The 24,219-nt window shown below is 49.2% G+C and overlaps 4 protein-coding genes across 6 annotated transcripts in view; 3 read left to right on the forward strand and 1 right to left on the reverse strand.

The window, feature by feature from the left end:
- Positions 1 to 2,289, forward strand: part of GLOD4 (glyoxalase domain containing 4) — a 21,183-nt gene extending 18,894 nt beyond the window's left edge. The window contains exon 9 of the mRNA XM_075120786.1: positions 2,159 to 2,289. Within this exon, the coding sequence (XP_074976887.1) occupies positions 2,159 to 2,167 (9 nt within the window). The 3' untranslated portion in view covers positions 2,168 to 2,289. The remainder of the gene's footprint in view (positions 1 to 2,158) is intronic.
- The window catches only part of GEMIN4 (gem nuclear organelle associated protein 4), a 6,482-nt gene extending 944 nt beyond the window's left edge, over positions 1 to 5,538 (forward strand). Inside the window, exon 2 of the mRNA XM_075120777.1 lies at positions 2,159 to 5,538. Within this exon, the coding sequence (XP_074976878.1) occupies positions 2,159 to 5,346 (3,188 nt within the window). The 3' untranslated portion in view covers positions 5,347 to 5,538. The remainder of the gene's footprint in view (positions 1 to 2,158) is intronic.
- TLCD3A (TLC domain containing 3A) overlaps positions 1 to 14,772 on the reverse strand; it is a 20,685-nt gene extending 5,913 nt beyond the window's left edge. Inside the window, exons 1-6 of one of the 3 annotated variants that reach the window (XM_075120788.1) lie at positions 13,976 to 14,771; positions 12,580 to 12,663; positions 9,924 to 10,131; positions 8,814 to 8,909; positions 7,811 to 8,107; positions 6,045 to 7,018 (exon numbers count right to left, since the gene is read on the reverse strand). In XM_075120788.1, the coding sequence (XP_074976889.1) occupies positions 7,838 to 8,107; positions 8,814 to 8,909; positions 9,924 to 10,131; positions 12,580 to 12,663; positions 13,976 to 14,097 (780 nt within the window). In that variant the 5' untranslated portion in view covers positions 14,098 to 14,771 and the 3' untranslated portion in view covers positions 6,045 to 7,018; positions 7,811 to 7,837. Of the gene's footprint in view, positions 1 to 6,044; positions 8,108 to 8,813; positions 8,910 to 9,923; positions 10,132 to 12,579; positions 12,664 to 13,975 lie in introns of those variants that run through there. The other 2 variants (XM_075120789.1, XM_075120787.1) reach the window with 2 other exon arrangements.
- Positions 14,773 to 17,567: 2,795 nt separating this feature from the next.
- VPS53 (VPS53 subunit of GARP complex) overlaps positions 17,568 to 24,219 on the forward strand; it is a 98,908-nt gene continuing 92,256 nt past the window's right edge. The window contains exon 1 of the mRNA XM_075120779.1: positions 17,568 to 17,920. Coding sequence (XP_074976880.1) covers positions 17,912 to 17,920 — 9 coding nt within the window. The 5' untranslated portion in view covers positions 17,568 to 17,911. The remainder of the gene's footprint in view (positions 17,921 to 24,219) is intronic.

The raw sequence follows: 24,219 nt of genomic DNA on the forward strand, positions 1-24,219 counted from the left end.
GCTGTTTGGAAACTGTTCGGAGGGGACAATGAACCTTCTGTGAGCAGGCAATGTAAACAGAAAAGATTCAAATCCAGTAACAAAAATACACACCAGCATCCTACACGGCAACCCCACCTACTGTGGGAATCCAGTGCCAGCCCCCTTGATCTTTGCGTTGGAGATTTACAGCCCAAAGCTTTAGACCAATGGGGCATGTTGTATTAGGAGAAGAATTTGCAGAGTACAGCATGATCAGTGCAGATCAATGATTGTCTTGTGGCAGTGTTTTAGCCACAGGACTTCTAGATGTGACTTTTCCCTGGAAGCAAGGCCTAGCCTTTCCTCAGGGGTGGGCGTGTGTATGCAGGATCCTTGCAGGGGTGTGCTGGAATGCAGCTCGCATTTTAGAGCTCTGCAACATTCCACCATGCTGGTACATTGGTCTGAAGGTGCTGCTGATGTGTGAGCTTGGGTGAGTGACTTCACCTGTCTGTGCCTCTAGTGAACGTGAGCCTGACAGTAGTGCTTCCCCCACCTCCATGAGATCCTCTCTTGGAAAGTGCCGTGGAAAGTGGAAAGACTTAGTCTCACAATTCTGTATTTATGTACAACACCAGAGCAGGGCCTGTGCCAAGCAGACACAGAGACTTTCGGAAGCAGGGCCACCAAATTCCTTCCTCTATCCCTCCAGAAGCCCCCGTTATGCACCTTTTGCCACCACAGCAGTGGAGGGGCAGTTTCACAGATTCCTTCCTCCTCTGGGGGTTAGAAATCTTAAGTTCTTTGTCTGTGAGACAGAAGTGGTGGGGTTGGCAATCTTAGAAACCAGAGCCCTGTTTGTGCTGTGTGGGCAATACTGATCCCGTGGCACGTTTTCTAAGAGGAAGAGTTTGTACTGGTGTCCGGAGCCCACCCCCCGCTGTTGTGTAGTGTGTTCAATGCATGGGTGTTGGTACTCATTGCCTCTAGCCTACCTGCATTTCAGTGCTGTCTAATTTGTAAACTGCTTTGGGATTGTAGGCTGTATAGAAACACAGGCTGATACAACAATCATCAGCTGGAAAACATCCCTTTCCCTGCAAGCTGTTGTGCATGCGTGTGTAATCCTCTTTCCCTGACGCTCCCAGGCTGCCCTATGCTAATGAAGGAGCTACTGCAGCGTGTGTAAACTGACCATGTTTTTGTGTGTAATTGGTATGTGCTGGGCTCCTGTTTGGAGTTCAGGACAATCACATCATCTCTCTAATCCCCAGATCTGGTGGACTTGCTGCATTAAGGGTTAATGCAGGGTTGTTTTTCCCCCTATAAGATGGAAGGTTGAATTTTTTACTTCCTTGCAGCATTTCCGTAACAATCCATTAACATTCCTCAGTGTCAGTTAGTTTAAGTAAACTGTTTGTATTATAGCAGTGTCTCATGCTAGGTGCTGTGTGTATACATAGAAAGAGACAGTGCCCACTCCAAAGAGCTTGCAGTCTAAGGAGATGAAACAGAAGAAGTTCCAAGGAGTTCCACAGGTTGACTGGACGTGTGTTGTGTGAAGAAATACTTCCTTTTATTTGTTTTAAACCTGCTGCCTATTAATTTCATTTGGTGACCCAGAAGAACTAGGGGTCATCAAATGAAATTAATAGGCAGCAGGTTTAAAACAAATAAAAGGAATTATTTCTTCAGACAACACACAGTCAACCTGTGGAACTCCTTGCCAGAGGATGTTGTGAAGGCCAAGACCATAACAGGGTTCAAAAAAGAACTAGATAAATTCATGGAGGATAGGTCCATCAATGGCTAGTAGCCAGGATGGGCAGGGATAGTATCCCTAGCCTCTCTTTGCCAGAAGCTGGAAATGAGCAACAGGGGATGGATCACTTGGTGGTTACCTGTTCTGTTCATTCCCTCTGGGGTACCTGGCACTGGCTGCTGTCGGAAGACAGGGTACTGTGCTAGATGGACCTTTGGTCTGACCCAGTAGGGCCATTCTTATCTTTAGAAAGATGGGAGAAGGGCTAGTAATACTTCCTCATTTTACAGACTGACTAGCCTAAGGTCAAACAAGGAGGCTGTGGCAGAACATTGAATCCAGCTCTTCTGAGCCCTGGTCTAATTACAAGAGCATCTTTCCTCTCAGATTGAATTGCATTCATTACCATGTCTGTGTATGCTTCTCTTTAAACAGGACCCTTGAACATCTGTGAGGAAACAACCGTTCTGCATGGCGGATTCCTGCTAGCAACAAAGTTGTATCATCCCAAAGCGTTGTCAGAGTTGGCCAAATCCGACTGGCCCCTGGTTGGGCAGCCTATAACCGATGCCTTGAAGGAAATATGCACCAGCCGTTCCTCTTCCCCACCCCAACCCAATGTGTGGAAGAAGAAAGCGGTTATCATCATCTGGGCCAAAATCCTCCTTCCCTGCCCCTTGTCCTCTGCGGGCTCCACCTCAGTTGACCAACAGTGGAAGGAAGATGTCTTCTTCTCGGTGGGCAGCATGATCCCGCGTATAAACCACACCGTCCTCTTCGAGCTGCTCAAGGCTCTGAATGCGCCACGGCTCTTTGTGCAGCTGCTGCTGGCACTGCCTGCAGCCGTGCGTCAGCGGGAGCTCGAGCTATTTGTCAAGTACGTTGTGAACGAGACGTCCCTGGTGGATGTCGCCTTCTTCCTGGACGTCTGGTGGGAGATAATGAAACACAAGGAGGGTGAGCAAGACAAAATGATCCTGATGTTCAGCACTCTGGCCCATCAGCACCTGTCCGAGTCTCCCGATGAGCCCTGTCAGCCTGCAAAGAGATTCAAGGGTGACCCCTTCTCCCTGCAGAGCCCCCCCATAGCCACTGGCCTGTTGGCAGTTCTGATCGATGGGCTAAAGCAGATCTCCGGGAGCATCGTCCTCCCCAAGATGAAGTGCTGTGCTCTGGCCAACCTAGTGGAGCTGCTGTCGGTCTTCACGGTGATAGAGCGTGAGTCCAGCTCGCTGCCCGTCAAAGCATATCTAGACAAGATTGCATCCGTCGTCACCATCTGGAACGATGACAGCGAGAACCGGTACAACAGAAGGGGTCTGGAGGAGAAAGTGAAGGAGGCCGAGAGGAGCGTGAGCTTGCTGTCCATAGTCAAGCTGTCCAGCGAAGAGCTGTTTGTTGGCTTGAACTTCCTCCGTAGCTTGCTCCAGAGCTGGGGGGAGGAGCTGCAGTGCGTGCTGAACAACCACAAAGAGATCTGCTACGAAAGCTACCGACTCCTTGACAGCCTCACAGCCTTCGGGAAGAACCTGATCTCCTATGCCAAGTCCGGAGACCTGAGCGAGGATGAGAAGGAAATGGTGTCAGAATTGGGACAGATCATTGTGGACTTCCTCAAGAAGATCAATCCAAAGCTGAAAGGCAGGAATTCAGACAGCAGTGTCATGGCTTTGGTTGCCATGGCAATTATCGAGAAGAGGATGGACCGGCACACAGAAATGTGCTCCATTTTTGCTTCTGAGAAAGCCTGGGCTTTTTCTAAGGACTGGGTCACCTGTCTTGTTAAAAACAGAGCTCTCTTCCAGAAACCAGAGCTGGTCTTGAAATTGCTGGAGACCACCGTGACTTTTAGCCTGTCTGCCGATAACAGAGAGAGCAGGGAGCTGCAGAGCCAAGTGGTCAAAACTATTCTGGAGTGTTACACTGAGCTTCCACTACCTGACAAGAACAAGGTGATCTCGGGCGTCCTGGCTTCTTGGGGTGGGCAGGGCTTGTCCTTGAACTTGAAGACTTTCATGGAAGGGTTTCAAGAGGAGCTGAACTTGGCTTTCAACCAGATCACGCAGAGTGCATCAGATCAAGGTCTCACCAAGGCTGTCTCCTCTGTGGCGAGGCTGGCTCTGCTCCACCCAGAGGCAACGGTGAAGAAGGTCTGCAACCTTGCTGTCGTCAACCTGGGAACACACCAGTTCCTAGCACAGATTCTGTGCTCCTTTCCAGCACTGAGCTTCCAAGAGGCACGAGACGACCCAAACCGGTCGGGCAGCCTGCTAGAGAGATGTCTAAAGGAGACTGTTTGGGGGAGACTCTCCTCCGCTAAGGAAAAGGAGCAGTTTCTAGAGTTCTTGACCTTTCTCATGCAGCCAAGTTCAGGTCATCCACTCCTCTCCCCTGCAGAGGTGACCAAAGCCTTTGTCCTTCCCTATTTGAAATCAGACTTTGCTCACATCGAGCTGAGCTTGCAGATCCTCAGTAAGGTTCTGGAGGTCCAGCCTGGTCCAGAGGAACAGTGGCTCAAGTCCTGCTACCCCTTCCCGCTTCTTCTGGGCCTCTGCAAGCTCCTGGATGGTTACACAAAGTACTGGCACCGGTTCAGGGACCAGCACTGCCCTTCGCTGGAGGCCAAAGACCTGATTGCCACCACTCTCTCTCAGCTCTGCGAGGTGTTGGGGCAGAAAGCTGCCCCTGCCCCAGAAGTGTGGATCCAGTCGCTGGCCTGGCTGCGCCGGAAGGTCGAGCTGCTGGACTGGACCGTTGGTCTCCGGCTGAAGAAGCTTTTCGGGGACCACTTTAAGAACGAAGTCCCAGCTACCCTGTTTGAAATTTGCAAGCTCTCAGAGGATGAGTGGACGTCCCGCCCCGTCCCGGCCTATGGGGCAGGCAGCGGGCTCCTGGCCTGGATGGAGTGCTGCTGCATCTCCACGGCGCTGAGGGAGCAAATGCTCTCTCTCCTCACCGTTGATGTGGACAACCCAGAAGAAGTCAACTTGTTCAGCAAAGGGTTCCTGGTGGCCCTGATACAGGTCCTTCCGTGGTGCAGCCACAGCGAATGGAAGAGACTCACACAGGTGATTGAAAGCCTGCTACACAGGCAGGTCCTTCACGTACCTTATACTCTGGAGTACGTGCAGTACATGCCGCTGCTCAACTTCAGGCCTTTCGCCCACTATCTCCAGTTCTCTGTGCTCTTCCTGAGAGGATTCCAGCTGTTATGCAGCTCCAGTTGCTCCAGCTGGCTGCCGGCAGAAGCCTGGCAGCACGTGGTGAGACTTTACAGCAGCAGCCTCACCGACCTGCTAGGCTCTGTCAAGAGGGATTCCCTCTCTCACTGGCACTCTGCCGACGACAAGAACCCCACGCAGGAAGTGTCCTTCATCTACATCCAGGTGTTCTGCCATGTGCTGCATGTCGTGGCCATGCTGCCGGATGACTGCTCCGGTGAGCCGCTCCTGGTCCTGGCCTTGGAGATCCTCTCGCAGTATGAAACGCTCAGTGCCTCCGACAAGTCCCTGAGCAGCGCGCTCAGGAAAGCCAACGAGAAGCACTTCCTGGAGTCCATCACCGACAATGTCAGCAACAAGGAGCTCCGGGCCACGCTACTGCAGAAGCTGAGCAAGCTGTGAGCCATCCCAGGTGGCAAGCAGGTCACAGATTACACCTGGAGCAAAACGGCGTGTCTCGGCTCCACGGATCATCAAAGCTCAGAGGCATGACAGAATGAGACACGCCAGTGTTGAACGGAGCCTAAACCCTACAAAGATGAGGAGAAGTTAATTGGAGATTTGTAAGATCTATAATAAACCTTTTCTTTTGGACTTGGTTTTGTAGCTGTATTTTTTAACGTGCCTGAGAGTGTCATGGTGCATTTAGAAATTGATGTCTGCATCCTCTCTGAAACCTGCCAGCTAAAGTAGCCTCCATTTTAGTTGCTCTTGACTTGCTCTTCAGCTATTGCACCCTCAACTCCAATCTGCCTTAATGTCTTGTTACTGTGTTTGCTGTTAAGGAGTTTCGCACCAGGCCTACAGCCCTGTAACTCTAATCCAGAGAAGCTCAGCCTCCATTGGCTATTCAGTAACTGGGCCCCCTGCTAATACTGTCAGCAAATGGGGCTTAGATCCTCATGGGCAGATTGTGACATCACCATCTGCCTGCTGGGGATAATTAAGTGACACCCCTAAATCTCTAGCAGCTTGGTAATGAATTTGGGTTGCTTCTGGGCTGAGCTGGATTCAGACTGGTAACCCTGACTTCCCCCTCAGCCAGCTAGAGCCTCTCTACACAGAAAGTGCATGTTGTACAAGACAGATTCACCATGTAGTAGCTCTGAAAAGAGGTCTTTATTGGTCTCCCCTCCGACGGGCATTGTAGTGAGTAGGCGCAATGTTAGTGCAAATTTTAAAATGCCTCAAGGGCTTTTTTCCTTTCCGTTACATAAGGCAAATTATTTGTAACAAAAACAGCATGATAAGAATGCCTGCAACTCTGAGAGCATGTTACAAAGTGGAAACCCACCCATCTGACTGGCCTTTGTAGTTAATAATAATAATAAAAACAAAACACAGTACTAATCCGTCAGTCATTGCAGTGACACATTGTTAGAGCTAAGCTTGGAAAGAGCCAATTCCATTAATCTTCCAGGAACATGTGACTATGTCCAGCGTAAGACCTGATGCCTGAAGGAACTGGGGTTTGGAGAGCTAAGTGCTTTCAAACACAGTCTTCAGCTCTTGTGCAGCGGCTGAATGAAAGCTACAAGGCAGCCTATCCTTTTGTAAACTCCCTGCTCCACAGATAAGTAAGGTCCAGATTTGCCCCTGGTGGAGTTACTCGCTTCTGTGGAGTTATTCTCCAGGGATGAATGCAGCCCGTTGGTGCTAGCACCAAAGGTTACAAAGAGCCAGTGACTATCCTGGTGTTTCTTGTGCATATGGTGATTGTCCATCAGAGGTCTGTGCTCGGAGCGGTTGGTGTTTTGCTTCTGCACCTGCTACGGTCTTTAGTCCACAGAAAGATCTGGTTCTCGGCATTAAGCAAAGTGCTGCAGTCTGGGGCCAGTCTTGCAGGGGGTGTGGTACTAAGCAGGGTCAGGGGAAACAGTCAGTCAGTGCAGCAGATACTGTGGGCCCAAGTCAGCGTTGGTGTAGGACTAGACTAGGGGTGTCAGTCAGTGACCACTGTTTTGGTGTTGCCGCCTCCAGCAGCTTGTTGCATTTCACCTATAATTCCTAGTTCCAGTTTCTTCTCTCTGGTTCTTTTCACCAGGGCTGAGTTAGTGGTTGTGTAATCCCAGACCTGGGGAAACATGGCACTTAGGTCTGCATGGAGTGTGGCCAAGGGACAAACTCGTGCTTAGCAGCAACTAGAAACTTCCCCAGAGGCAATGGACCAAATTCAGCCATGGCACAAGGGCAGCATAAGGGGAGCAGACTGTTCAGAATATCACCCCCTTTTCTGTTCCCCCAGGGCAAGATTCTGCTCTGAGCTGGAAGGCTGTAAATCAGAATAACTCCGAACCTGAACGAGGTGAACCTGCCCCTCAGTGTGTATGACACCCTGGTTTTCCACAACCACTAAATGCTAAATCACACCAGTGACAGCCCACAGGTTACACACACCACTGAATTTGGCCCAGTGTCTTCTGGGGGCGTTGCACCCACTGCTGCCAGGTCTGGGTCTGTGCCGTAGTCTTTCAATGCCAATGTCACCTATTAAATTGACCAGAATATTTATAACAAACCCTCTTGGCTCCCCTCTCTCCTCTTTAGCATTTCATTGACCAATAGCTAGAGAGTCTGACCACAGCGAGGCTCTTTAGCACTTCACCTACATAATGCTCCCACTAGCCGGGTTCCCCCCCAGACAGAAGGACACAGGACACTTGAGTGTTACAGAAAGACAGTCCTTCTGTAACAGGCTGGTGCTGCTTCCCTGAACTGCAGCGGAGACAACACAGCTGCTTTAAAGTAAAAGGGCCTCCTAATACTAATGGGCAATGATGTTCCGGTCCCAACCTGGTACCGACAACACTGATTTTAATGGCAAGGCAGCTGGGAGAAGAGCCAGGATGCTGGCTTAGTCTCAAACCTTGTGGTCTGCAGCCTCTGCCGGCAATTATCTATTCTTGTCAGACGGTGAACTGCTGTAGAGTCGGACAGCTTTCTTACAGATCAGCATGAACCAGTAGAGCTGTGGGGCGATGAGAGAGGCGTTGGCCACGTTGCAGTGCATGGGGATGTGGAAAGGCACCATGTAGATGGGGATCCCCGTGTGCCTGGCGTAGGCCCTGTACATGAACGGGAAGAGGACAATTCGGCAGAGGAAGAACGTCACCAGGATGAGAATCCCATTCACCTTGTGCAGGAGCGTGTCCTGCATTTTTAGCTGCAAAAGAAACAAGGGGGGGTAAACGCTGCATATAAAGAGTGAATGTCCATGTCTATGTAACTGATTATTATCCCTGCAGTATTGTAATGCATGGAGATGTACAGGCATGGAGGGAAACAGTCCTTGCTTCAAAGAGGTTACAATCTATGGGCCTGAGTTAGTACACAGAGAAGACAATGGAAAGACTCTCATTGGCTCCAGAGAGCTTTGGATGAAGCCGATGGACGAGACAAAGACAGGATGGCCTGTGAGGGGAGGAAGGTGGTCAGGGTGACTGATGACAAAGGGTTTCCTAAATAAAGAGGATTGGTGAGGAGAGCTGCTGCTCTTTGGCTGGTGACTCGTTAGTGAGGACTTAGTCCATCCATCTTTGACTACAGTATGATGGAAGCAAGTGGGAACTAGGAAGCCAGTGTGGTCTTAAAACCGGGGTTTTCGGATGTGTGAATCCCAAACAGCTGCTGTGGGCATCCTGACCACCTGCGTTTCCCACAATGTTAAATGAAAGAGGGCTCCTAGTTCGATGGAAAGCAGTTCCAGGTGGGTCCCGGGGTGGTAAAGGTTGAGAACCACTGCTGGATTTCCCAGGTAACCTTGCTCTTATTATTAAGGCTTTTTTGATCCCAATATTTAGGAGAGCAACATGGGTAAAACAATACACCCCACCCCATTCTTTTTAAAGATACATATGGGCCAGGCCTACCTGCATCAGGATTTTGCCCAGTGACACGAACGGAGTGCTCAGTTCTGCCACAAAGATGCAACCGACGAAGAAATCTCCAAGCTCTCCTCTGAGGTACTAGAAATAACCAGAGTGATTAGTGCAGGGACCTTCTCCTTCGTGGCCAAGTGGGGCCCAGTCCAACTCCCACTGTTGCCAACTGGAGGCTTCCCAGTACTTTCAGTGGTGTTGGCTCATGCCCCTCCTGAACAAAGCTGGAAGGAAGGTAACTTTATGGATTACCATGGGGATCGCAGCTTCTCTATTGGGTCCAGATGGCTCCCCCTAGGAGGTGGACTTGGAAGCAAAGATTTCTAAGCTTGTTGAAGATGATACTAATCGATGGTGACAGATACAGATCCAAGGTACACAGACTGATTGAAGCTTCCACTTGACTAAATTTTATGTTCAGACTAAACTGGTTTCAGTCCTGATAAGTTCAGAATAAGTCTAGGAGCAGAGCTTGGCATGTGCTGCTTGTAGACTCTGGGAAAGGAGGTGGAGGACTTTGGCTGTCCCATCTTTAGAGTCTCACCTACTAGTCAGTCTGTGAAATGTCCTAAATGGGAGAGATGTGGTGTCCCCTGTGTTCCCAGGCATAGGTGCTGGAACTAGGGGGGTAGGGGCGCTGCAGCACCCCCTGATTGTGGTTTCTATTATATGCAGGGTTTATAGTTTGTGTCAGTGGCTCTCAGAATCCCCACTACACAAACTCTTCCAGCCCCCCTGTTCCCAGGTGGAAGAAGGTGCCCTGGAGCAATGGTTGATGGGGGGAGATCATGGGGCTGCACGGAGGGTTCAAGAGCAGAGTGAAGTGGATGATGAGGTGGAGCTGGGTGTGGGGAGTCCGGCTACTGCAGTGGGGGACAATCAAGGGTGAAATCCAGGGCAAAACTCCCATGGATGTCTTTCGAGCCAGGATTTCACTCCGGTGTTTAGAGACCACCCAGGAGGTAATGGGAATCAACAAAGACCACAACTGAGGGCACCATGTGCCCAGGCGTTGCTCCCAGTCCGGGACCAGGTGAGCGCTTCACTGTCTCTCTCAGTCTTATGTGTGGTTAGAGTGGTAATCCCGATTGCTTCCCCTACCTGCGCGACGGGCGTGAGGACAACAAGAATGAAGAGATGGTGCGTCACCATGAGGCGATCCTTCTCCAGGAAGCTCCTCACACTGGCCAGCGAATGCTTCTTCTCCAAGGTGTCTCTGCTTTTGTGCCAGTGGCAGAGGTACATGACACACACGTCATAGATCATGTACGGGACGATGACCCAAACGTACTCTACTGCGAGCCAGTACCTAAGGGGAGGAAGTGATCTCGCATTATAGCCTCGTGCACAAGTGGAAGGCTGGAAGATGGAGGAGATCGAGACGCCTGGCTCACCAGCGTGATATCCAGTTTTAGGCTGGTTTATCTCCATTGTCTGCAAGGCCCAAAGGAAAACTTGCCTCTAATAGGCCAACCCCTGCTGCAAGCACCCACTTTACCCTGTTGCTCACATTTCCATGACAGTTTTGTTCGACCTTTACTTCAAAAGCTAGGCTGTGCCTGCAGAACATCCCGTCAGAGGGTTTCACAGCACTTCCCCAAAGGTAGGAAAGTACCACCCTCCTGCTGTACAGACAGAGAAACTGAGGCCTTCAGAGACAAAGCTGCTTACCCAAGTCACTTCAGTGCCATAGCCAGGAACAGAACCCAGGAGTCCTGAGCTCTAACGAGCTGAGAAGGTACCTCAGCATTGCCGCAGGTTAGCAGGCAGCTCCAGTGTCCTGCCAGGTTCTGAGTGCTCTGGTCCTGATGCAGCACCTTACAGGATTGAGCTCGTCAGCCCTTGCTTGAAGGGAGAGGCACTTACACTCAGAAGCAGTCTCACAAATTCAGATGGGGCACTAGTAAATGTTCCCTAGTGTGGCTTGTAGAAATGGGCTTGTAACATTGCTGTGCCTTGGTTTCTCAATCAGTAAAATGAGGATAAGAGTGCTTACCTAGTCCCCCTTCATTACTGTTTGGAAAGCACTTTGGGATCCCTGAGTTAATCCCTGGGAGTTACTTTTGAGATCTCTGCCTGCCAGGTCTGAGAGAGCTGCAGAGTATTTTAGTTAGGCAATAAAATCCCCCAGAATGTGTGGTTATTGGGGAAACAGCCACATGTTGCAGCCTGTTCTCATTGTATCGTGGTGTCACAATTGCACAACGTGGAATAACTGTAACCGATGCCTTGCAAAGAACTGCTGGCATGTTACTGGTCGATAACTTCTGTGCAGGACTGTGTTCCAAGGCCTGAACAGCCTCTGGTGTCTGGATGTCTAAAGAAATGTTTTCCTTCCATTCCTATTTCAGAGGAGGAGTGGGACAGGCCAGAAGGGATCATCAGCTCATCTACTTCCTCCTGTGCATCACAGCAGGCCACCAACACCGCCCAGCCCCCCTACAGTAACGCGACAACCAAAATTAGACTAAAGCATTACAGTCCATGGTAACTCTGTATTTGTACAACACTTTGCACTATGCGACCCCAGTCCTGGTCAGGGCTTCTGAGAAGGGCCACGGTACCAGTAATGAAATCATTCTTTGCCTATAGATCAGGGGTCTCAAACACGTGGCCCGCGGGCCGCATGGTTATTTTCTGCGACCCGGCAGCTCCCTGTGGCACCGCTGCCCCCCCAGCATTTACCTAGAGCGGCTCCGACCTGGCATGCACCAGAGTCAGGGCAGGCTGCCTGCCCTGCCCCTGCGCCGCTCCGGGAAGCGTCCAGGACCTGGGGGGGCACGGGGGTCTGTATGTTGCCCTGGCTGCTCTTCCAGGTACCTCCCCCGAAGCTCCCATTGGCCGGGAATGGGGAACCGTGGACAATGGGAGCTTCGGGGGAGGTACCTGGAGGAGTAGCCAGGGCAACACACAGACCCCTGTGCCCCCCCAGGTTCCGGCCACTTCCTAGAGCGGCACGGGAGCAGGGCGGGCAGGCAGGGAGCCTGCCTTGTCCCCGGTGCACACCAGGCTGGACCCGCCCCCTGCCACATCCCTCCTGCAGCCAAACCCCCTGCCCTGAGCCCCCTGCCACACCCCTCCTGCACCCCAACCCTCTGCCCTGAGCCCCCTGCTGCACCCCACCCCACTCCTGCACCCCGACCCCCTGCCCTGAGCCCCCTGCACCCCTCCTGCACCCCCTGGGGGCAGGCAGGGGGCGGAGTTGGGGTGGGGATTTCAGGGAAGGGGTGGGAAGAGGTGGGGCAGGGGCGGGGCCTCATGGAAGGGGTGGAGTGGTGGCGGGAAAGGCAGCGGTCGGGGTGGGGGTCAGTGGTGCAGCCCTCGGGCCAATGTTCTAGGCCTCATGTGGCCCTCGTGGTCATTTGAGTTTGAGACCCCCGGCTTAATATCTGTTGGGAAAATAATGTTGTCCTCATTTTTCCTTTGTCCAGCTGAGCAAATTAAAATCTAAAATGCATCGGTGATGGGGGAGATTCCCTTACCCCATTTAGATTTCAAAGAGAATGGTATAACAGTGTCTGAGAGCACTCCAAAAGCCACCGCTTTTCAAAGAATGGCATTACTGGCGCATTTCCTCCAGCAATTGAAATGTGAGGGAAGGAGGACACAGGAAGTTTGTTCCTAGCTACTCTTGACACCCTTCCTCTTTATCATAAAAACCTATTTACGAGCGGCCTGCCCAGCACCCCCTTTAGTGATTCTTGTAAAGCCTTTGCAAAATTGCAGCCTGGCTGTGATTTAGGTGAGGTTTAATTACCTGTCATGTACCACATCCTTGCAATTAAGGACAACAATGATCCCAGAAACAGTAGCCATGGTAGCTTGAACAGAAGACACCATCCTGAAATTGACAAATAAGAAAAAAATCATACCCCTGCTAATCTTGCTATGACTAGAATGAAAGCGCCTCAGTGGTTGGAGGGATCACTGACAAAAAGGTGCATATTTCCTTGATACCCGCTCTACACCCTTTTAGCCTCAAAGGCAATGGCACCTCCCTCCTCCCACACACAGTGTTTGTGTCTGAAACATGCCGATCCTTGTGTGATGTAAACGGACACCGCTCTATTGAAATCAGTGTAGTTGCATCGGTTTATTATCAGCTGAGGATATGGCCTGCAGTTTTTTTCAAGGCCTAGCCCTATTAAACACATTCCCTGGAAATAATAATGCATAGTTCCTAAAATATACATGGTCTTGCCCAGTAGCTGAACTATGTTAAACTGTCCCTTCTCCAAAGAGTTTGCATTCTAAAGGTACAAGTAGGTATGAAACAGCACAACACAGACAAACAAAACAGAGCTGAAACACGCTGTTTGCTTCTGGATGTCTCTTGCATTCATACACACGGTGTATCCGAGACCCATGCTGGGATGTTTTAGATGCACAGACCGCAAACACGGGGGTTACCAGAAATGTGCCATTCTCTTCTAGATGTACGTAACAGACGCTCTGCACAAGTCAGAAATGATACGCTATTGTGCCGTTCTAGATGGATGTTGCACAGCATCACACGGTCTCACCCACTCAGGAACAAGCTCTTCTCTTCTCGGTGCCCACCGTGTGGACACGCACAGTCTGCCTTTGAACTCTGCTCGGTTCTATCCTAGATCTATGGGTATGTCTGTACTTATGGGTAGAGTGGATGCTGCACCGCAGTGAGCACAGGTATAAATAGTGGAAATGGTGAAGCATGGCTGAGGTGAGTAGAGTGCCCTACATGCCTGAACCTGCAGGGTCCATACCTTAGCCGGGCTCTCTACACGGCTATGTTTAACAGCGTTGTGTCCCGCTGCCTCCCTCCCTCGCTGCGGAATGCTCCACCCGCATGAAGCCACACATCGACACGTGCGGATGCAGCCTGCCTCTCACTACAGCAGGCGGTGCCTGGACTCTGCAAGCCACCATCAAGGTAGATCTAGCCTCTCTCACACACGCTGCCCGTGTCAGGCTCATGCCCTTGGGTCCTAGATCAATGTCTCTCACACACGCTGCCCTGTCCTGGAGGCGCCCATCACTGCCCGTGCCAGCAGTACTGTGCTGGATCTCCCACACGCTGCAGCAGGCGCCAGATGTTGGCAGCCAGCTGTGCCGACCAAGCCGGTCGCCTAAGAGACTCCGGGTGACCGCCGCCCCTTCATGCCCCCCGGTACCTGCTGCTGAGGAGGATCCGGTCCTTGAGGCTCCATGCCGGGGCAGCCCAGCCGAGACTCCGAACGGATAGAAAGAAGAGACCCGGGAAAAACACCGAAGCGATCGCCAGCGTTTGCCACATTAGCTCGGCGGAGTCCCCTGCCCTGCCCCGGCTCGCCCCGCTCGCGGCTGGGCGCTGATAGCTGCCGGGCGAAGGGCTCCTGGAGCGCCAGCAGCCGCTGCCCAGCGGGACTCTCGCCGCACCTGGTTTGTCAACAGCAGGCCGGGCGGCGGGGAGGAGGAGCAGAGCCGAGGGTGGGGGGCGGTTTAGCGCCTCCCATCAGCCACTCGGTCAGCCACTCCCCGGGCCTTGCTCCTCTGCCCCCCGCGGTGGAACGCGGGTACACTGGGGGGCTGCTGCTGCTGATTCCGCCCACAGAACGCTGGTAGCGCGGGGTGCCCCTCGGCGTTCCACCGGGAGAACGTTGGTATAGCGGAGGGTTCCGCCCACAGAACGCTGGTGGCGCGGAGCTGGTCCTCGGCGTTCCACCAGGAGAACGTTGGTACAGCAGAGGGTTCCGCCCACAGAACGCTAGTGGCGCGGAGCTGGTCCTCGGCGTTCCATCGGGAGAATGTTCGTACAGTGGAGGGTTCCGCCCACAGAACGCTGGTGGCGCGGAGCTGGTCCTCGGCGTTCCACCAGGAGAACGTTGGTACAGCAGAGGGTTCCGCCCACAGAACGCTGGTGGCGCGGAGCTGGTCCTCGGCGTTCCATCGGGAGAATGTTCGTACAGTGGAGGGTTCCGCCCACAGAACGCTGGTGGCGCGGAGCTGGTCCTCGGCATTCCACCGGGAGAACGTTCGTACAGCAGAGGGTTCCGCCCACAGAACGCTAGTGGCGCGGAGCTGGTCCTTGGCGTTCCATCGGCAGAACGTTCGTACAGTGGAAGGGCCGCCGGTGGAACGCTGAACTCTGTGGAGTTCCCGGTTAAACTCTGCGCGGCTGGGGAGCGCAAGCCATGCAAGGGTTTCCACAGCGCTGGGGTGGCAGAGGTTGCTGAAGGGTGAGTGGGTGGAAGGCTGAAAGTCCATGGTAAATCTTGCACTGACTTCGAGGGGGATGACGACAAAGGATAGGATCCTTTATTTACAACCAGGTTTCAGAGTAGCAACCGTGTTAGTCTGTATTTGCAAAAAGAAAAGGAGTACTTGTGGCACCTAAGAGTATCTCTAAGGTGCCACAAGTACTCCTTTTATTTACAACTACGTTATCTAGGACCTGAACTCTAACTGAAGCTATGCTGAAACCAGTTTAAAAAAAACCCTCCACTAAATAAACATTAAGCTATTTATGATGATTGAATTTACTCATTCAGAATACTCCTGAAAATTTACCTATACACCAATTTGCTCCCCTGCTCTTTACCACAGTGATGAACAAGCTGGTGATATTTTATATTCTGTTTTTAAAAAAAAAAGGCACGTGAATGAATAGAATTTTGCAAGCGCCCTCGGCTGATGTTGATAGTTTGTAAAAGTGCCTTGGAGATGAAAAATGCTCAGCATTAAAAACCTGTGCATTCCTAATGAGGTTTCCCCAGGTCTGAGGTCTCCAGCACATTCTGCTCTGATTCTTGCCCCCATTTAATGACATAATTTCTATCTCTTGCAGTCGGACTGTAAGTTTTGCAGGATAGGGACTTTATTTTCTAATGTGTTTGTAAGATGCCACATATAGCAGTAAATAAATAATGCAGCGGGAACTCTGTGGGAGATTTGGCTATGCAACTACCTAACCTCATCTTCACAAGAGCCACTTTGCCAAGTAATGCTGTGCACTCAGAAGTAGCAAAACAGGTTTGGCCATCTTAACCCACAAACTTTGCAGGCAAATGTAAAGTTCTCAGATTGCCAAACCAATCTGAGGATGAAACTATGGTAGGAAAATCAAAAGGGGGAAGTATATAACAGTGTGGTACTAGAAGTGGTACCATAACCAGCATCATCTCCATCTTTCCAGATAAGAGATTAGGCTGTTCAAATATACAGTATAACTTTGCACTTCTATTGTATCCTTTATCTGAGGATCTTAAAGTGCAGTAGAATCATCAATTAATTTAGTCTCAACACCCCAGTGAGACAGGGGAAACCTTGTTGTGGGTTGCGTTAAAACCTCATTTAAATTGATGTATGAAAACACCCTTCAATTACGTTATTTGTAAGAGATGATTAAGGGGCTACCCCTAAAACAAGGCCTATTAGAGTGTGCCCAGAAACTAGTACCATGTGGGTGTAGGTAATTCTACTGGGTATTGTAACCAGGTGTGAGAGATAGAGAAAGAGAGAGAGAGGCAGGCAGAGTCAAAAAGCAAGAAAGCCAAGCAGTAGCCTGTGAGCACAGTATTACCCTGGAAAAAACTAGAGAGCTTTTGGTCTGATGTTGGCTAAAGAGGCTTTGGGACTGTAAATTAAGAAACTGCTTCTTTTGTTTTTAGTTCTTGTGTTCTGAGAAGCAGGACTTGTACATTCCTTGTAAATAAACAAGATTGCATCAAAGAGAGTACCAGATACTATCAATTTCTGCTTCCAAGTGGAACTTCCCCAGGGCTCCAAAATTTGACTAGTTGATTCCGGTCCAAAAGAGGCAACTTTGGTCTTAGACATGGGATTCAATTTCTGAGGTGAGAGAGTCTGTAAACTGGTATGACTGTTGAACCAAGATAGAGCAAATAATGGAGGTACTTGCAGAAATCAAAAATGGGCAGTAAGATTTAAAACAAGACCTAAAACAGAAGCTGGAGGCTTCACAGAAGGAATTAAAGCAGCATCTGAAGGTGTGCCAGAAAGATGACCTGCAGGCAGAGATGAAGTCTCTGCTGGAGCAACAAATACAAAGCATCCAAACAGATTGGGAAGTCCAGCCACAACATGACCAGGTGAGAATGGTAAAAGAGACTGATGAGTTGACCTGCAATCAGACTGCCATAGACCAGAAGGTTTTCCATTTAAATGGTAGAGACTAATAAACTTTAGCCAACCTGGAACTTGCCAACTGAGATGAGCTACAGAGGAAATTGAAGAGTCACTGGCCACTATCCAAGGCAGCTCCTGGATGAGGAATTGAGCCAGCTGGAAGACTTGGATAGGACTAGACATTTACAACAGTCTTCTACCATTTGTCATCTACAGAGGGCCAGAGTGGAGAGGTTGGATTGTCCCAGCTCACATAATGCAAAAGCCCCACTACCTTTCAGGGAAAAACAACTTGGGAGGCTCCTTTAGTTCAACCCAACATTATAGCTCAAATTAATGGTAGGGAGGAGGGACAGAAAGGGGGGTTGCTAGCAGCAGTTCAATGGCCATCCGCCAGGATGGGCAGGGATAGTGTCACTAGCCTCTGTTTGCCAGAAGCTGGGAATGGGCAACAGGGGATGGATCACTTGATGATTACCTGTTCTGTTCATTACCTCTGGGGCACCTGACACTGGCCACTGTCGGAAAACAGGATACTGGGCTAGACGGACCTTTGGTCTCACCCAATACGGTCGTTCTTATGTTCTTAACTTAATCCCACAAAAAAGACTGAGTTATCCAGACCTGGTACAACAAGCCATGGACATATGGTTTGGAGATAGCTATCTATCTGAGCTGGCCAGGGCAAGAACCAAGAGTTAGAAAGAGGGGGAAAGAAGAAACCCCACTTGAACTGTCAGAGGACCTGCGGAGACTTGTGTTCTTAGGACACTCAGATACTGCTGAGACCTTCCAGTATAAACTGGTGAGGGACCAATTTATAGATGCTCGGCGAGACTTGGACTTGCCTGTGAAGATCACCAAAAGGTGGCAAAGGACACTCTGAGGGGCTGTGGACTTTGCCACAGAACTTGAATCTTTCCTTGCAGTGGTTGTCGAAAAGAGGAAGCAGCTGCTAATGAGGAAGATGGAAGTGGATCACCATGAGTTCTGTAAGTACAGTTCTGTGTCTAATATATCTGATGATAGAGGGGATTCTAATCTCTTATCGGGTTTGTGACTATGATGAACAATTACAACAAAAGATAAACGTGGTTTCTAAAATAAGGAAAATTGGCAAAAATTAAAGGGAAGAAGTTAAATGTGGTTATTGTGACAAAACTGGCTACAAAAATTATAAATTGGGGGAAGGCAGGCTGTTGCAAGTGTGTCGTGAAAGCCTCTCTCCCTTTTCAGGAAATCAGGGAGCCAGGGGAGACATCATTCTGGAGGGGCAAAGCTTGGTGGTATGAGAATTAGCCCCACAGGGTTTGTTTAGATCTGGGCAGTTGAACAACAAGAATGGGAGTTTGGCTATTGAGTGCATAACGGGATGTGTTCTCTGTATAGGGATAATTGATGCAGGCTCAAACATAAAAGTTATTAGACTAGATACACTAAAAAGGCTAGGGAATAGGGGATCCAAAAAGGAACCACCTCATGAGTCTCAAACAGAGACAATGACTAGGGCATGGGCACCTGTCCTAGAATTGGATTAGAAGATTGGATCTCTGAAATTTGAGCAAGAAGTTTTGATGACTGAAATAGTGGATTAGCTAATAACTGGCTTGGATTTCATTATGGCTAATAACTGTGTAATCAATGGCAGGAAAGATGTCTTACAAATTCAGTATGTGGCAGTCCCTTTAAAGATAGTTTATAGGCAATTGGGTTGCAGTGAACCAGTTGTCCTGCCCCATAACCATTATAACAGCTACATGAAATTGTGGCTTTCCAGCAAGAAGAAGAGTGGGAGTGGTTGAAACCTTCTTTTGAGACCCAGGGTCTCGAAGGAATCAAAGGGTCTACTCAGAAAAAAAACCTGCCCCTGGCTGTGAGTCTCAGAGCTAGGGTCAACTGATTCAAAATAGCAGTGTAGATGTTTGGGTGGCAGCCTGGGTTCTGAAACCCACTGAGGGGGGAGAGCTCAGAGTTTAGGCTCCAGGCCAAGCCAGAATGTCTATATTGCCACAGCAGGAGCCCAGGTCAGCTGACCCAGGCTCTGAGACTTGTGTCATGGGGTTGTTCTTTTCGTTTTTTTTGTTTGTTTTTGCTGTGTAGACATACCTTTAGCTGTTAAAGCGCAGCTTGTTCTGAAAGAAGAACTGGTCCTTGTTGGTTTGCTGAATGTTTCTGACAAGTAGCAAATAGTAAAGAAAGGAAGCCATTTCAGTGGTCAGCAGAGCGGTATAACATTTTCAGAGTTGAAAAAGGCTTCTGGGATTGCTCCTGAGCACTGTAGTTAGGCCAACCTAAACCCCAGTGTAGATATGGCTAGGTTGAAGACCTGCTAAATCAACTGCCGATTGCTCTCCCGTTGACTCCGGTACTCCACCGGAATGAGACGCATAAGGTAAGTCGACCCAGTGCAGTGTAGACCCCGCAATAAGTCAACCTAAGGTACGTCGACTCCAGCTACGTTATTCATGTAGGTGGAGTTGCATAACTTAGGTCGACTTAACCCCGTAGTGTAAACCTGCCCTTGGAGAAGTGGATTACCTCCACTAATGGGGAAAACCCCTTTTGTTGATGTAGGAAGTATCTACGGTGTGGCGCTACAGTGCCATAGCTGTGCTGCTGTAGCATAGACAGACCCCTTGTTAGGGACTGAGTTAAAACTGCATTCAAATTGATGTGTGAACACATGCTTAATTTAAAAATAATTGTAAGAGACCATTCAGGAGCTACCTCTAAAACCCCTAAGGCCTATCAGAGTCTGCCCGGAAACAAGCATCATGTGGGCAGGGGATTCCACTGCGTATTGTGAGTGACCAAGTGGAATTGGAAACTGAGAACAGAGAGAGAAAGGAAGAGGCAAAAAGCAAGAAAGCCAAGCAGAAGCCTGTGAGTGAAGTATGACCCTGGAAAAAGCTAGAGAGAATGTGGTTTTGGGTCTGGTGTTGACTAAAGAGGCTTGGAGCTGTAAGCTGAGAAACTGCTCCTTTTGTTCTTAGTTCCTCCTGTGTTTGGAGAAACAAGACTTTGTAGATTCCTTTCAAATAAACAAGATCACATCAAGAGAATACCAGACTCCATCAATTTCTCTTTCCAGCTGGGCCCCAAAATTTGACTAGCCACTTGGGTCATCCCCACTTGACAGGCAAGACAGCTGGTACAAAAATAAGTTTAACTAATTTGCACAAGAACACAGAGCTGAGAACATGTCCATTTACCCTGACTCACAGCCCCCTTCTTTAATCACTAGATAAAGCTTCCTCTCCAGTGAGGTTTTCTTTGACACTGCTATAAATCTGTGTAGAGTTCAGCCAAAGCAGACCTGACCCACGAGGTAATGAAATCAGTTTGTACGTAAACTTGAATAAAAGTGTCAGACACTTCCCTGGATGTTTTGTAAATAGTGTATTGATCATCAGAGTTATTCCCCATCCAGAGTTTGGCTGTATTAGCAGAACAAGTGCGCTCCTGTTCCAATAATTTTTGTACTGCTCCTGGTCTGTTCTCACCACCTTTTAATAAACACATGTAAATGTAACAAAATCTTCCTAGGTAGTCATTTCCCATTTTGTATGGGTGCAACTGATTGTCCCTTCTTAAGTGGAGCACTTTGCATTAGTCCTTATTGAATTTCATGTGAATGGGAGCCTTTCCCTTTACTTTGACAGGTTTTGGAACAAGCCCTTATGTAGGTGAGTAGCCCCACTGAGGTCAATGAGTAACAGTTGTGGGACTGGCTGCTATACTAGATTGGGAAAATTGTTTCAATTATGTTTAAGTGAAAATGTCCATTTAACACTTCCATAAATCCAACTCACTTAAACTGTACCTCTGAAAGTTAGTCTATAGTGGGTCTGAAGCAGTGAAGCAGCAGCAGCATGCAGGAACATGTATTGTGGCTGCCCATATTGTGTAAGTCCTGTGAACAAACAAAGAAATTCATTTTCCAAATTGACGGGAACAAACAAACATCCCAGGATTAAAATAATTCAGGACAGACAGGAGAATCCCATCTATTTTTATTTCTATATTTGCAATATAAATCTGTATTTATTTATAGGCAATCTTTATGCTAATTTGCTTTCCCCATTTTCTATATTACTTCCAGCATTTCACATTATTGGGGGAGAACAAAAGCACACTTGTGACACAGTGTGCGTTTCTGATTATGTTTCATTGATAACAATCTTTGCTTTCCGTCAACCGTTACTGTTCAATTGTGTGTTCAGTGTTATTTCCTAAGCAATTCTGGGGAGGGTTACGAAGTCCAAGGCCACGTCTTTGGTGTTACATATAGATGAAATTTAACCTCTTTGGTTTTCAGAAAGTTTTGGGAAATAAAGGTGGTGGTGGGGAGTGAAAATTAACATGAGTTGTTGGATGAACAGAGGTCATGTTGGGAGAGGCTAGACTAAGGTGGGGTGGATGAAGGAACTGTGTAAGAGCTGCTAGAAGGCCTAATGCTAACAACGGTAGCTATGGTAACTTGCCAGGTGAGGGCTCTGACACAGTAAGCAAGAGGGAGGGGGAGTGGAGAGGCAGTGTTAAGGATGGGGAGGAACTGTAGAGTCAGATGAGCAAGCCAAGTGTTTGTGAGTTAACTGTGCTCTGGGTGTACTGTGATTTTGATCATTGAGAAATTCCTGATCCATCTCTGAAGTGGCATGTCAGAAATAAAGGGTTACATTTATTATTACGGCAGGGTTCTCAAACCTTCCTGGAATGGGAACCATACTGCACTTAGTCTCTAAGGTGCCACAAGTATCCTTGTTTTTTTTGCTGATACCCACTCTGAAAACTGCAAGAGTTGTTTCACAGAGTTCCCCCTTCTGTTCCTAATTGTAGAATATAGCCACCCTGAGGGCAACTAGTGCAATTGTGACATGGGCATGTCATACTGGGAAAGTCTGAGGTAGGTTTATCTACTTTTAATACAGTATAGCAGCTGGGAAAGAGGCAAAATCAAACCATGTGACCAGCAGGTGTTCCACAGCCCCCAGTTTGAGAATCGCTCAGTACAGTATGCTTAATAGGTTTGTTGCAGGATAAAGGTCTTAGTGTGTGAGGTCTGCAGGCTATGCGTGCGCACACACACATAATTGCTTGGACTCAGTGGGACTACTCTTGTGCAAAAATGAAGCATGCATATAAGTGTTTCGTGAATCTTTGGGACTATTCACAGGAGTAAGTACTGTCACTGTTCTCGGCCCCTGCACCTGTATTTCTCCTGAGTGGTCCAGCAAAGGCCCCACTCTCAGGCTTCCAGCTCCTGAGACTTTTTGAGGGGAGACCTGTATTTCTCTCCCTTTGGACTGGGGTTTCCCGTGCTGCACTGTTCCCTGCCTTCACTGTGTGATTCCTGACCGTGACAGGCTGCCCAAGCACGCCTGCTTACTTTCTCTTCGGAGATTGACCAGAGTCATTGTCAACACTTGTCAGTTACTACCCGGGTCTTTCTATGCAAGCCTATTTTATTCTTCAGGTAAAAGCACTACAGAGGAAACATGTTAAAAAACAATAAAGTAACCTACCTCCATGCTAATAACCTTACCAGGCCCCAACCCCATTCTACCATGAGCTCCGGCAGGAGCAGTCCTTCGACACCCCAGCCAGTGTTTCCTTTGTGGTCTCAAGTTCATCACAGCTTCAGCTCAGAACTGCCCAGTCCCTCCAACCCTCCCCCAAGGATTGAGGTCCTCCACGGATCAGGAGACTCGTCCGTTTGCTAGATCAGGAAGAAAGCCCCGAGCCAGTTTAAAACTAGGCTATTTATCCAAAACGCCTTTCTTTGTCTGTTAGTCCAAACTAGACAATCTAGTTTGAACTAGTATATATACACCTCCCCAGGGGTGGTTTCAAAGGGTTGATAACAAAGGAAGCACATTAGCCTCCCCCTCCAACTAGAGAACACTGCCACAATCACACATGCGCAACTGCATTTTTAATACAATAGTCCCCTACAAGGATTAACAACTCTACTTCAATAAGGTTTAACTTCATTCAATAAAATTCATTTAGGATATTACAGGTTGTCGGTCTGTCACAACTACAACTAAGTCAGGCTCCGAGGCCCAGATCCTCAAAGGTATGTAGGCATCTAACTCCCACTGAGCCTCTTGGCCGAGGAGCCTTGCAGCATTAAGAGCCAGATCCTAAGCAGAGTCTGTTCAAATGAAGTGGGTGGGAGATGAGCGTGCTCAGCAGCTCTCAGGATCAGGCCCTGACCCTTGAGTTTCTGACTTTCATTGCTAAGAACAGGTTTTGAGAGTGCTAGCTTGGCAAGATGGGAGAGTCGGCACAATGTAAAACTGAAACTAAACAAAGCTAGAGTGCAGCCAAAGGTCTGTGAGCCGTGGCTAACGAGTAGACGAGCTTGTTGGCCAAAGAACGCCACTTACCCCATAGGGAAGTTTGCACTTGTCTGCACTGGTGAGGAGGATCATCCAGCAGGGAATTATAACAGGAGGTGCAGACTCCATGGGCTACTCATCATGGTGGTTTAGCCTTATAGTCAGATTTTTTTTTTTTCTCCCCCATCTCAAATCCTAGTGCTTACAACCTGGTTCTGATGCTTGTGTTTTCACCCTTTCTGAGGAGGATGCAGTAGTGTGGCCTACTGGAACGGGCACCGTACAAGGAATCAGAAGATTTGGGATCTCTGCTGGAGTGCAACTCACAAGTGCTCTGCTGTGCTACATGAAAACAGGATTTAAGACAGAAATAATTATGTGAAGAAATATGTAATCAAGACAAACAGATTTTCATTAGTGCTGTGAGGTGGTGGGCCAGCCTGAGCATTCTAGCACCAGGAGGAATAATGGACTTTTGATAAATGAAGGCTCATTATAAGGAAAATACGTGTCTTTTATTAGCAAGAGTGCTCTGAATACAGAACTGGGAGACAGGAGTTCAGTTCCCAGTTCTATCCGTAATTCCCAACCTGGGGCAACTCACTTCACCTTTCAAGCTTAGTGATGATAACATCTCAGAGGGTTTGATCCTGTCCCCTGTGGGAGTCTTTCCGGCCACTCCAAATTCTAACACCAAAAGCAGGGGCACTGCTAAGAAAAGGTCCGTCTTTTTCCTGGTTTGTGACCTTCACACGATGCCAGAAATCCCACCTGGTGCCCCCAGCACAGCATGTCACCCCCTCCTCCAGTGCTGCCAGCCCACTGCTCCCTCCTGCTGCTCCAGTGCTGCCAACCCACTGCTCCCAGTGCTCCTGCTCCTCCAGTGCTGCCAGCCCACTGCCCCCTCCCCGCTGCAGTGCTGCCAGCCCCCTGCTCCCAGTGCCCCC

The sequence above is a fragment of the Caretta caretta genome, chromosome 17 (genome assembly GCF_965140235.1).
Source record: "Caretta caretta isolate rCarCar2 chromosome 17, rCarCar1.hap1, whole genome shotgun sequence".
Classification (NCBI taxonomy): Eukaryota; Metazoa; Chordata; order Testudines; family Cheloniidae; genus Caretta; species Caretta caretta.